The sequence below is a fragment of the Mirounga leonina genome, unplaced genomic scaffold (assembly GCF_011800145.1).
Source record: "Mirounga leonina isolate KUSES-001 unplaced genomic scaffold, KU_Mleo_1.0 Mir_125, whole genome shotgun sequence".
Taxonomy (NCBI): Eukaryota; Metazoa; Chordata; class Mammalia; order Carnivora; family Phocidae; genus Mirounga; species Mirounga leonina.
Genome location: NW_023270305.1, coordinates 58,622,238 through 58,636,568, shown reverse-complemented (window position 1 = coordinate 58,636,568; position 14,331 = coordinate 58,622,238). Strand labels below are relative to the sequence as shown.

General features: G+C 39.3%; 1 protein-coding gene across 7 annotated transcripts in view; it reads left to right on the top strand.

Moving 5' to 3' along the window:
- The window catches only part of ACYP2 (acylphosphatase 2), a 168,390-nt gene that overhangs the window by 20,192 nt on the left and 133,867 nt on the right, over positions 1 to 14,331 (top strand). The window contains exon 4 of one of the 7 annotated variants that reach the window (XM_035001560.1): positions 12,619 to 12,697. The exons of 5 other annotated variants lie outside the window; for them this stretch is intronic. In XM_035001560.1, coding sequence (XP_034857451.1) covers positions 12,619 to 12,697 — 79 coding nt within the window. Of the gene's footprint in view, positions 1 to 12,618; positions 14,326 to 14,331 lie in introns of those variants that run through there. One more of the 7 variants, XM_035001559.1, reaches the window with a different exon arrangement.

Sequence of the window (14,331 nt, the reverse complement as noted above, 5' to 3'; positions counted from 1 at the left end):
TTTATTTATTTATTTATTTATTTATTTATTTATTTATTTATTTATTTATTTATTTATTTATTTATTTATTTAAGAGAGGGAACAAGAGCGCAAGCACATACAAAAGCAGGAGGAGGGGCAGAGGAAGAGGGAGAGAGAATCCTAAGCAGCCTCCGAACCCAGCATGGAGTCCGATGTGGGGCTCAATCTCATGACCCTGAGATCATGAACTTGAGCTGAAATCAAGAGTCAGATGCTTAACTGAGCCACCGAGGTGCCTCTGGATTTTATAGTTTAAAAGTCTCTTTGGTACTGTGGTTATATATCTTTTGAAAATTCCTAATCTTATATAATTTTATTCTCTCCTCCTTTTTCCTTAATCAGGTTCAGAAGGAATGTATCCATTGGTATAGTTTAAAAGACAGCTTTTGGATTCATTGATAATTTCGCCTTTTTTTTTTTTTTTGGTTTTCTGTTCATTAATTTCAACCTTTATCTTTACTAATTCCCTCTTTATTTCTTTTTATTTTTTTTTTTTAAGATTTTATTTATTTATTTGACAGAGAAAGACACAGCGAGAGAGGGAACACAAACGGGGAGTGGGAGAGGGAGAAGCAGACTCCCTGCCGAGCAGGGAGCCCGATGCGGGACTCGATCCTGGGACTCCAGGATCATGACCTGAACCGAAGGCAGTCGCTTAACCAACTGAGCCACCCAGGCGCCCATTCCCTCTTTATTTCTTTGTTGATCCTTCTCTAAGTCTTCAACACACATTGTAGTTTCCTTTAGTTTTAGTCTATTTAAGTTAATAATGAAGTTCGTTAAGCATTTCACCCTGAATACAGCTTTTGGTTTGTTCCATAGATTTTGGTAAAATGTGTTCTTTTCATTGCTTTTGGGATAGTTTGTAATTTCATTTTTAGTTCCTCTTTGAATAATAACCAATGGTCTTCTGGGTATGTGTTTTTTGAAATGTCCAGTGTCCCTCTCTGTCTTTAATAATGTTTTTTTTGCCTTAAAGTTACTTTGGTATTAACAGTTATACACACTTTCTCTCTGTGTTCCTATAGAATATCTTTTTTTCATTGTATCATTTTCAATGTTTCTTTCTCATTGTGTGGTTTTGCTTGTTTTTATTGAAGTAGTTGATGGACAATGTTATATTAGTTCCAAGTGTATCTCATTATGTTTTATGTGTCCCTTGCAAGCAGCATATAGTTGGGTTTTGTTTCTTTATGCAGTCACATAACCTTTGTTTTTAAATTAAGGTATTTACCCATTTAAGCTTAATGGAATTACTCATATTTATAATTAAATTTATATCTTACTATGTTCTTTCCCCCTTGTTTTATTAGTTCTGCTTTCCTTTTCTTCTTCCTAGCCTTCATTTAAATCGACTGTTTTTGTTTGATAACTGACTGAGATACCAGGATCGTTTAAAGTTGTTGCTGATTTAAGGCAGATCACTGGAGAATTTCCTCCCATCTCTATTTTCAAAAATTATTTTATAAATTTGTACCTGGCTTATACAATAAAGGATGCCACCCATCAACAGTCTGTTAGTCTAGACATCACATAGAGCTGAAGAGATAGCTTCTCCCTCTCATTCTCTGTCCCATTATGAGGTTCCAGGAAAAAAAAGGTCTTTTGGGACCTCAAGGCCAGGGGGAAAAAAACTGTTTCACATTAGTAAACGTCTTGTTAAACATTTATGGATAGGGGCACCTGGCTGGCTCAGTCAATAGAGCATGCAACTCTTGATCTTAGGGATGTGAGTTCAAGCCCCATGTTGAGTGTGAAGCCTATTTTTTTTTATTATGTTATGTTAATCACCATACATTACATCATTAGTTTTTAATGTAGTGTTCCATGATTCATTGTTTGCATATAACACCCAGTGCTCCATGCAGAATGTGCCCTCCTCAATACCCATCACCAGGCTAACCCATCCTCCCACCCCCTCTCCTCTAGAACCCTCAGTTTGTTTTTCAGAGTCCATAGTCTCTCATGGTTCGTCTCCCCCTCCGATTTCCCCCCTTCATTCTTGCCCTCCTGCTATCTTCTTCTTCTTCTTCTTTTTTTAACATATAATGTATTATTTGGTGAAGCCTATTTTTAAAAAATAAATTAAAAAAGTAAAAAATAAAAAAATAGTTTTTTATTATTCCATTTTTTTTCTCTGTTAGGTTAGATGTTATATATTCTTTTGTTTCTTTTACTAGTATTTTCCTAGAGGTACAACATGCAACCATAACTGGTCAAAATTTGATATTAATTGGTGTCTTTATTCTCTTCCCTAACAATGTGATATCTACAGTACCCTTTAAGTCCATTTACCTCACTCTTTATTTAGATGTTAATTTAAATAATCTATTTTAAAGCTCATAAGAAATTATTTCCAAAAGCCAATATTTTTTGGGGGGGGGTGTCTTCTGTGTATTTGCCATTTTTGTTGCTTTTTTCCCCCTTCCTAATTCTCTAGGCTTCTGTGTGGGAATATTTCCATTCTGCCAAAGATCATTCTTTAGTATTTTCCTTCATTTGGGCTGTTGGTGATGTGTTACCTCAGTTTTTGTTTCTCTCTACACGTTTTTATTTTACTTTCATTCCTGAAAAATGTCTTTGTTGCATATGACAGTTATTCTTTTCAGTACCCTGTGGATACATTAGAGTGTCTAGCACCCATTGTTTTGTTGTGAAATCGGCTGTCAGTTTTACATTTTGCCTCTTTAAAGTAATTTTGCCGCATTTAAAATGGCAACAGTAGTAAAATTGCCAGTTTACCGTTTGCGATAATAAATATAACATTAAGCCTGTCAGTCGGTTTAGGTGATTTTCCCCACTGATACTTAGTTCTCTGGGTACATATGCGGAGGAGGCACGAAGTGAGGTTCATCGGGGGCCGGTTGTTACCATCCACAAGGAGCAGAAGTGAGAGAGCAGGGCTGGAGGGCACTTACAAGAGTGTGCCTAGAAGGATGAAGCCTGGAATCTAGTTTGGACAAAATGAGAAATGGGCTGGGAGGAAATTGATGGGCAGTGAGAAATGGTTGTCTTATTCAGTTGTGGGTCCATAGACTTGTGATGGCTTTCAGGAGCACTGTTGTGTTGCACAGTGCAGCTGGGGAATCAGGGGAGTCAGCGCAGAAGTGAAGGGATGGAGTGGGGATGTGAGACATCTCCAGTGTTTCCTGCCCCGCAGGAATTCTCCCTAAACTTCCCCAGGAAATGTGCCAGAGAGTCAAGTGCTCATGTGGATGGGCTCTTTCACTGACTTTTTTCTGTGTCCAGCGGTTCTTTCACTGGACTTCATCTGAGCATTGCAAAGTGGAACTTCCTCCAGCTGTCTGAAAAATTAGTGAAATTTTGCACATTTTGGTGATGTCATGATTTTCTTTTTTTACTGCTTTTTATTACGGGATTTTCAAACCTATCCATGGATAGAGAGAATGGACAACGAACCCCACATGTCTATTACCCAGCTTCAGTAACAATTTCTTGCATTCTTTTCTTTTTAGTATTTTATTTATTTATTTGTCAGAGAGAGAGAGAGAGAGCACAAGCAGGGGAAGCGGCAGGCAGAGCAGGCAGAGGGAGAAGCAGGCTCCCTGCCAAGGAAGGAGCCCGATGCGGGACTCGATCTCAGGACCCTAAGATCATGACCTGAGCAGAAGGCAGATGCTTAACCGACTGAACCACCCAGGCGTCCCAGTTTCTGGCATTCTTATTCTACATAGTCCTCCAACTTTTCTTTTGCTTTTCTCATTATTAGAGTATTTAAAGCCAATTTCCTGCATCATATTATGCACCTGTAAGTTAGGTTGAACAATCAAAATTTTGAGGTACAAAGTGGCAATTTCACATTGTTCAGTCTAAAACTTTTACTATTTTTCTCTAACAGAAACTCTATGTACCTGTCAATATATTTTTCTAAACCCACAGCAGATTTATCTCCAAATGTCAAAGTGCATCCCTTCATCGGTCTGTTGCACCTTCCCTGAGGCTTGTCTTCTTCCCAGGCTTGGTCTCTGCCTGCTGGGCCGCTGTCATTCTGATGCTTCCTTCTGTCCCTTTCCTGTGGAATGTGTTCCTATTTTCTTAATCATGTTTTCATCATCTTTGATTTATTCCTTTGTTTTGCTGAAGCATAATTCTCCCTAAGCTTCCCCAGGAAATGTACCAGAGAGACATAAAGTTTGTACCCTTGTCTGCCTTCATTTGCCCTCATACTTGATTGATTATTCAAGTTATAAAATTCTATGCCCCTGGGATGCTTGGGGGTGTTCCATCGTTTAGGCGCCAAGTCTTGATTTCCACTCAGGTCATGATCTCAGGGTTGTGAGATCAAGCCCGTGCTGGGCTTCACACTCAGCAGGGAGTCTGCTGGAGACTCTCTCTCTCCCTCTCCCTCTGCGCCTCCCCCTGCTTGTGCACGTGCTCTCTCTCTCTCTCTTCCAAATAAATAAATAAATCTTTAAAAAGAAATGCTATGCCCACAAATCATCACCCACTCAGAATTTTGAAGGCATAGCTCTATGACTTCTCGTGCTGCTGTCGAGAGATTTGATGGCATTCTCCTACAAAGGAGTGGAAATTATATGTTTATTCCTCTCAGAAAGCTTTTTAGATATTCATTGTATCCCTCTTTTTCTGTGTTTCACAATCATCTGCCTTCATGCTTGTTTTCATTTCACTTTCAGTGCTGGCCTCTCAGAGGAGGAGAATTGTCTCTCATGATTTCTCGCCTGTTGTCCCCTTGGCTCTCCTCTTCTGAAACTTGTGTGCTGACCTGATCCTCTAATTTTCATTTTTTTCTCACCTCATTTCCAAACTTTGTTATCTGGAAATTGTCTCACTTTTGTCTTCCAACTTTCTGATTAATTTTGTTTCTGTTGTGATGTTTTGTTTCTGCTTCATAGCACCCTGTTCTTGTTTTCATCAGATCTCCCTGAGGGTATTGTGTGTGTGTGTGTGTGTGTGTCTGTTTTGTTATCTTCTGCTTTTTGCATTGTTTCTGTTTCCTCTAAGTTCCTTCTTTTTTCCCTCACCCTTCTTTGCCTTTCCTTGTTTTTTGTTTCCTTGTTTTCTCTGCTTGTAATACTTTCCTTACAATCATATTTTCAGTAACTTCCTCATCGATATGAACAGACAGCCAAGAATAAACAGACTTTTAAGGAAATTTTCCAACATGTAATTATAAACTGTTGGCTGGAGGAATGGTGGAGACTTGGGGAGAGATGGCGTTTTTGTTGGCAAACCTCCAAAATGTTAAATCTGTAGGTCTTGTCTTTTGTTTTTCCTGGTGCCTCCAGATCCAGAGTCTTCTGTGGTGGAGTCAGGAGGTAAGCTGACTTGCTGCTCATTGTTTTTGGTTCTGCGGGCACTTAGGCTGAAGCATCTTTTGTTTTTCTGTGTAGTTACTTATCCTACATCTGCTTTCCTTTGAATTTACTGAAATCTCTTGCTCAGGTTATACTTCCGTATCAGCTGGAACTGTTTTCAGCTGCAGGTTAATAGAAAACCTGACTTAGAGTAGATAAAACAAACAGGGGTTCATTTTTCTCAATAATAAGAAGTCTGGGGGTAGATGGTTACTGGCCTTGGCTCAGTAGCTCAGTGGTATCAGGGTCAATGTCTCTGTGATTCTCTCAGCCTTTCCTTCGTGGTCAAAAAAGGGGAAGTGCAGCTACACAGAATATCCATAGTTAAGGCCTGAAGAAGGCAGGAAGGGGTAATGGTTGTATTGCTTTCCCTGAACTTGCCCAAACAGACATCTGCGAGTGTTTCATTGCCTCGCATATGGTCATATAAATACTCCTTGCTACAAAAAAGACTGGGAAATTGGTTTGGCATATCGATTGCCTGAACAAAATTGGTGTTCTCTTGGCCAGCAAGAAGGGGAGGGCAGTGGGTAGTACGTAAGCCATGAATGATGTCTGCTACATTTTTTTGTATCCTGATGCTATCGTTTTAATGGGGTTTCAGGTAAAAGGAGATAAACATGCCACATTTAATTGCACTGTGAAGATTAAGTGAGAAAATCCACATAAAGCACTTAGCACAGAGCCTGGCACAGAATAAGTAATAAATAAACATTTGCTCTTGTTATGTGACCCATGGTGCTTCATCTTTGCACATGTTTTAGTGGCAGTTGGACTGGCCAGGTGGAAATGCCACTAGGCTCTTGGATATATGGGTCAGCCCTGCAGAGAAACTGGGCTGGAGAAATAAATTTGGTTGTCATCACTATGTGGATAGTGTTTGAAGTTACGTACATGGATGGGATTTTCCAGGGAGAGCTTTTGTGATGACAAGCAAGCAGGAAGCACACATCAGAGAATGTAAATCAAGCTTAACCAACATGATAAATTGGGATGTCATTACAAATAAACATATTTAGATTGTGGAGCCTGAATTTAGTCTTCTAGCCTCTACTTTGTGCAATATATTGTTTAAAATACTGAATTATCAAAAAATTAAGTCACAGTTGAGAGAAGTTACAGAAGTAGGTGGTAAGGTCAGACTAAATGTGGTATATTTATAGTTAAATAAATATGGCCTTATTTTCTTCCAGTTATTTTAAAAAAACCACTTTACTTACTTAAGACTGCTATGACATCAAAAATCAGAACTAAATTGTCTTTAAACACATGGGTGTGGTTTCTTCCTAAGTTATTGAAATGTGGAATTCAACAGGGACCATCATTTGGAGGTGGCCTGGCTAGGACTGTAGCAGCTCTGCTCTGTTCTTGCAAAGGAGCCAGCCGTGTCCCAGGACACACTGCAGATGTTTGTGCTTCCTTTCCCTTCTGTGTTTCATTTTCTTGGAAGGAATGACTGATAGCTTTTTCTGCAAATTGCACTCTATAATTCCAATTGCGGTGGTTGGGTCTGCCAACATTTTTTGATGTGTAGAAACCATTTGAGTCTATTGTTTTAGTAAACCTCCTCCCCTTTTCCCCCAAAATTCAACAAAAATATTTTCTATTTCTTGGTAATCATGTAAAATTAATGTATAGAGAGGATTCTGGGCATAAACTTTTGACATCTATACAAATCTATACAAAATATATTTTTCTTAGAGACTAGATGGTAATTCTGTAAAAAAAAAAAAACAAACCCTCAAAACACAAAAACTAAAAACATTTGCATTTGGAGACATCGAGCCAAATTCTAAAATTAAAATTACATCTTGATTGGTACATATTTTTAAAACCATATGTCCTGTATCTGTACTCTGCACTTGAAAGCATCATTGATGGGCTGGGGTATGTACTGTAGACAGTGATCAAACAGATATGTGGTTTGGAGAACTATGTCACAATACAGAATATGCTTGAAGGCATTGAGGATATTTAGACTGGAGAAAAGAATACTTGAGGGAATCATGATCGTTTCCTTCAAGTATTTGAAGGGCTGATACATGGGTAAAGATAAATGTTCTCTGTTGTTCCAGAAGGTGATAATTTTGAGTATAGCAATGGGTGAATTTGTTTATTTCAGTTCACCTTGACAAAGAATTTCCCCATAAAGGCATCTAATATATCTAATGGAATTTTAGCTAAGACTAGAAGAGGTCTACAGGAGGGATCGGCATACTATAGCCTTCCAGCCAGATTTGGCCCACTGCCTGTTTTGTAAATAAAGGTTTATGGGAGCACAGCCACGCCCATTCATTCATGTTTTGTCCACTGTGCTTTTGTGTTACCTTGGCAGAGTTAACAATTGAAACGGAATCCAGATGACCAGAAAGCCTCAAATATTTACTATCTGTCCATTTACAGAAAGAGTTTGCCAACCCGTTCTGTAGATATCAGACAAGTCAAGGGAGTTGTAGAAGATCTAACTCATTGGATGGTAAGTTAGTGTAGGTGACCTCCTAGGTCCTGTCCAACTAAGATTCTGTGGTTCTCTATAGAGCTGATAATAAACAGGGACTTAAAATGTGTTCATAGGAGAGAACCCAAGACGGGCGCCTGGGTGGCTCAGTCGGTTAAGCGTCTGCTTTCGGCTCAGGTCATGATCCCAGGGTCTTGGGATCGAGCCCCGCATCGGGCTCCCAGCCCTGCCATCTCACACTCCTTGTGTTTATCTCTTCCACAGATACTTAGCATTTGTGTGAGATGTGAATTTTAACAGCCTTGTGCTTTAACTATGAAAATGCCATTGTTTTGAAATTCTAGTTGTTTCAGTAGTGGATTGGAATGAAGCAATGGATTTTGTAAACAATTAGCTAGTGTCAGATTCAAAGTTATTTAAAATTTTTTAAAATAACTTTTCTCTGGCAGACCATTCGTGGCATGAATTTCTATGTAATCGGAATTGCTAGTTTTCCTAACTTTTTCATCTGAGAATCTCAAAGCATTTAGCTAATATTTTTATGCCTTATCCATCAGTGTTTCTTATACAAGTACATGGGATTATTAAGAAAATTCCTTTGGTTGTTCTGTATGAGTGTGTGTGTGTGTGTGTATGTTTTCCATTGGATGTTCTATTGAAATACAGAAGACTTGGACATTTTTTAAGACAAAAATTCATTGAGGAGGTGTAATTTTGGAAAAAATTTTAGTGTGACCTGATGGTATAAATCATTCCAATGGGAAATTAGAATCATAAAAAATATTTACAGTGGAATCTAAAACATCAGGTTTTAGACCTCAAATACTAAGTCATTTATTTTCCTTTGAAATATAACATCTTTATTAAAACTACTTAAATTCATGGTTTTTGCTTTAAAGTTTACATTTTAGATATGTGAACTTAGTGAGATAATCATATTTAAGAAATGCATAATGCAGCACTAATTACTTTTTTAAAAATTAATAGATTTTATTTTTAAGAGAAATTTTAGGACTACAGAAAAATTAAGTACAAAAAGTAGAGTTCCTATCCAACCCCTCACATCTGCCCTCACCCTAACCCCACTGCCCATTTCCTTTATATTATGAACATCATACATTAGTGCAGCACATTTGTTACAATCGATGAGCCAATATTGATACACTGCTATTAACTAAAGCCCATAGTTTACATTGGAGTTCCTTCTTTGTGTTGTATATTTTGTGGGTTTTGACAAATTATAATGACATATATCCACCATTATAGTATCATACAGAATAGTTCTACTGCCCTAAATATCCCATGTTCTACCTATTTATTCTTTCCTCCCTCTCCCTAGCTCCTTTCAACCAGTCATGTTTTTACTGTTTCCATAGTTTCACTTTTTCCATAATGTCATATAGTTGGAATCCTATAGTATTCAGCCTTTTCAGACGGGCTTCTTTCACTTAGAAATATGCCTTTAAGATTCCTCCATGTCTCTTCATGGATTGTGAGTTCCTTCCTTCTGTGTGTGTGTGTGTGTGTGTGTGTGTGGTTTTGGAATTTATTTCAAAAAACAGATTTTGGTTAGATGGTAATTGTATACATTGAGTTTTAAAAGTTACAGAAACAGTGACTTTTTAAAGCTTTTTTTAAAGACTGTTTTAGGTTTATAATAAAACTGAGAAGAAGGCCTAATGATATCCTTTATATGCCTTCCCCCACACATGCAGAACTTCTCCAATTATCAGTATCACTCACCAAAATGGCACCTTTTTTTTTTTTTTTAACCAAGGATGAACCTGCATGGACACATTGTAACCACACAAGGCCCACAGTTTACCTTAGGGTTCACTCTTTTTATGGGTTTGGCTCACTTCTTTTTATAGCTCAATAGTACTCCACTGTATGGATGTACCACAGTAAATTTATCCATTTAGTTGTTGAAAGACATCTTGGTTGTTTCCAAGTTTTGGCAGTTGTGAGATTAATTACTTTTAAAAATATAAATAAAATAAATAAATACACTTTTAAAGTATTTATTGTTATATATTTTAAAGTTAACTTACATATGAAAATGTAAGCATAAAATATTTTTTAAGAAGATACCTCAATTTTTCAGCAGCTTGAAACCTATTTCATTCTACCCACTACAAAATAAATGTGTTATTTTTTTTTTTAATTTGCAGAAGGTTTACATGGTTGTTCCAAAAATTCAAATGCTATAGAATTATATGGGCTAAAAGATGTAGGCCTTGCCTGTCTTTCTAAGATCATAGTCTTACACATTTTTACTTATGGGTATAACAACATGTGTATATGTTAAAAATACATATGGTATAGTCCTGTTATTATAAAAAACCCACAACTATATATGCCCATATGATTACATTTATCTCTTTATCATTTACAAAGATGGCATCATGCTATACATATTGTTCTGTCACTTGTAAACATTTCACAGTACTGTGTATTGTGGATATCTTCTTTTAAAAACTGAAGTACAGTTGACATACAATGTTACATTAGTTTCAGGTGCACATCGTAGTGATCTGACAAGTCTATACCTTACGCTATGCTCAGCACAAGTGTAGCTACCATCTGTCAGCATACAACACTGTTACAGTACCATGGATATCTTTTCATGGCAGTAAATATTCTTTTAAATCCCTGCAGAGTATTCCACTGTATGGATCAATCATAATTTAATCATTCATCTATTACTGGACATTCATATTATTGTAATTTTTTGCTACTATGAATCTTGTTGCAGTGAGCATCCATATTTATATATGTATTTCTTTTTCATTTATTCTATAATTATTTATTTGGCCAGGTAATTCCAGGTGCTGGGATTCAGCAGTGTGTACCAGAGATGATGTTCCATTTCTTGTGTGGGGAGACACACAATAAACAAATAATAAATAAACTAGATATTTTCAGATAGTAGTAAATGCTGTGAAGGGAGTAGTGGTGGTTTTCCTACTTCAGATGGGATGGCCAAAGAAGAGGTTTCTGTGGAGCTGACATCCGAGCTGAGAGCTGCATGGTGTAGAGGAGGCTGCCGTGTGTTGAGTCTGGGGCTGTGGCGGGGGCAGGGACAAGCAACTGTGCACCAGGCAGGGCAGTGGGAGCATCTGCCTGGTACAGGCAATGAGGGTGCATGTGTGTAGGGAACCTGAAAATGAGAAAACCAACTAAAATCCGTTCACTTTTTATTATCATCCTATGCCAGCAATTCTAACCAGTAACATCCTGTTCTCTGCTACCTTTCCCCACCACAACATTGACATTGTGTGCTTGTCACTATATCCCTTATAGTTTTGAAGCCTTGATTCCTAGACATGAGTCAAAGGCTATGTGCATTTTAAATGTAAATTGGTGGTTCACTTTTAATTATAAAAATTATTAAGTATTTTTCAGATAAATACTGAATAAACTAAGGACTCATGAATGAGGAAGTTTTGTTCTATGTACTTTTGTAAGTAAACAGTTGTATAGATTTAGGTAATTTAAGTGAATCAAGACAATTATAAAAATTAAGAAATGGAAATGAAATAAAGTCATCCATAAACTCACTGTTTAAAAATAAATACAGGGGTGCTTGGGTGGCTCAGTAGGTTGGGCATTGGGCGTCTGCCTTCTGCTGAGGTTATCATCTTGGGGTCCTGGGATTGAACCCTGTATGGGGGGGAGGGTCGCTGCTCAGCAGGGAGTCTGCATAAAATCTTTAAAAAAATAAATACAAACATACTATTTTGATTCATAATGGAACTATTTCTGCTTCTGTTTCTCTTTTGCTGAGGTATTAAAGTCAAGATCCTAGTGATTTTAGAAAATACTCAAAATTAGGAAATTATAGAGCTGTTAGGCTTATCAGAGTTCACCTAATATTTTAACCCTATTAAGGTCCTATTGAAACAGGCATCTCAGTCAATCATGTGAAGAAGGCATACCTGCATGTGTGGTGGGACTTACTTGCAGAACAGGGCCTCAAATATAGTAATCCATCAGGTCCCTTATTGGATTATGACTTTGGGGGATAATTTTAAATAGTTAAAAGATTCTATCATGATAATGTTTTCTCCAGCAGATATTTAGTATGTGTCTTTCCATGTCCCTCTGCTAGGTGCTGGGGGTACAAAGATGATTGAAGGTATTGTGACAAGTCCAGTCTAACTGGGAAAAAAGAGGCAAACAGGTGGATTCAGCGCAGGGTGGGACCTGGGAATGGAGCTCGGGGGAGGGGGAGTGCATGGTGCTAGGGTGCCCCTCCTGCCTTGGGGAGCTGTCCAGGCCGTGCCTCCCTTCTGGGCTCTTGTGCCACTGTTCTTCTCACTGACTTTTAATCCTTTCGCCACACCATGCTCTTGCACCCTTAGGACTTTTGCAGAAGCTACTCTCTCTGCCTGAAATTTTTATCTCCAAACCTCTCTGATGATTCCCCACCCACCCTGTTAGACCCTCTCTGCGCATGCTCTGCTTCTACAGCTGTTAGGAAGAATTGCTTGCTTCCTGTCCCCACCTCCTCCCCAAGAGAAAGCTTTCAGCTGTAAGTTAACAGGAAACCTGATAAACAAGTGGCTCAAACAGACAGGGTTGGTTCTTCGCAGAGATAAAGGAGGCTGGAGGTCAGGGACATGGGAGGTAGTTGTCTTATTATCCGTGTCAGGTGTTTGGTGTGAAGGATTCTCTTGCTTTTTTCCCTCGTGGTTATAAAATGACCACCCCATCTTCTAGCCTCACCCACATTCAAGGCTGAAGGAAGGGATGGCTCTGGGTCTATTCTTTTTTTGTCTTGGAAACAATCTTTTCCAGAAGCCTGCAGCACACTTTCTTGTTGGTGCCACTGACCTACTGTAGCTGTGATCAGCTTCTCCAGCACATGATATGGAAGGTAAGGGTTTTGTGTTTTTCTGTGAGATGGTCAGTCCGGTGCGGCCACAAGAAGAGACAGAGCAGCTTCAGATACTTCAGCTTTATTATACTTCAGCTCCTAAAGACAGAGGGTCACGGGGAAAACACTAGCATGGTCAGGAGGGAACAAAGGGAAGGATAGGCCAGAGCCTGTATTAGGGTTACCGAGGGAAGGGCAAGATAGGGCATGGTGAACAGTGGAAGACTGGGTAGTTTGAAGAATTCCAGAGGGCTTTGGGTTTTAGTTGCCTGGTACCTGGCCCTGGGATGTTTAGGGAGAGGAATATTGCCTCCTGGGATGCACGGGTATGATAGAGGAGGTTGTAGGGCTCTGGATTGGTTTGTTTGCATATTAGAGGTGTACTCAAGGCTGAACTCTGCTATCTCTAAGAACTGGTTAGTCCCTAGGAGAGGCATTCTCCACTTTCCGCACCTGCAGCCAGAAGGTTTTTTAAGATGTCAAAACATAATATACAGAAAGTAAAATATATATATATATATATACACAGACAATGCCATGAGAGAGAAGGGATAATTAAGATGTGTTGGGTTCACTGTTCAACAATGTCCATTACACGCCTGGAGATTCCTTACAGGAAGGGATTGTCCTGTTCTTCCTTGAATTCCCAATGCCTCGCACACTACCTGGCACACTGCATGGTGACATGTAGATCAGGAAAAGAAGGGAGAAGGACATCCCAGGAGAAAGGAATCTTCAGTACAAAGGCACTGATCCAAAAGAGCCTCCTTTGTGTGTTTGGGGACAAGTGACTGGAGCAAGACAGAGGACAGGGACTAGCAGAAATTGAGGCTAGAAAAGTAGTTTGGGTCAAACTGAAAAGCTCTGAGTGTCATGTTAATTTGTCCTCTCCCTGTATTAGCACTGGGGAGTCACTGGAGAGTGTCAGGCAAGGGAGTGACAATAGGATTTGTGGGTTAGCTATTAAGTGTGATGGTAACGTGATGTAGGAACTGGTGCGAGAGCGACTGGCGTCCGGGAGGCTAATTAACAATGTCTAACTGTGGTTTGTTAGGGTAGAGTAAGAATGATTTGGGGGATTTGGAGAATGTCATTTTGAGGTCCTCATCTAGAACAGTCATCCTCAAAGTATGACTCTGGCCCCTAGCATCAGTATTACGTGGCCGCTGGTTAGAAATGGCAATTCCTGGGCTGCCACTGAATCAGAATCCCTGGGGCGGGTCCAGCAGTCTGTTGGAACAAGCCCTTAGGTGACTCTGAAGCACCTAACGCTTGAGAACCACTACCTAGAGCAGCAGATACCTGAAGGGATGAGTGAGATCATCTGGTCCGAGGCAACCAGTCTGCATGGCAGAATCACCTGCGCAGCTTTTTTTAATGTCCGTGAGGTTGGGCCCCACATCAGAGCGATTAAATAAAAATCTCTGGGGGTGGGAACCAGACACCAATTCATCTCTCTTGCTCCCCGGGGATTCCAATGTGCAGCCAGGGCTGAGAACTAATCTTGTGGAACCCTTATTGATGAGAAAACTCAGGGCTGGAAGTCCTCTTGCTCAAGGTCCTACAGCAAGTTCAGGTGAGAGTCATTTTCTCCCTCTCTCCCCCCCGTTTCTCCCTCTCTCCCCCCCGTTTCT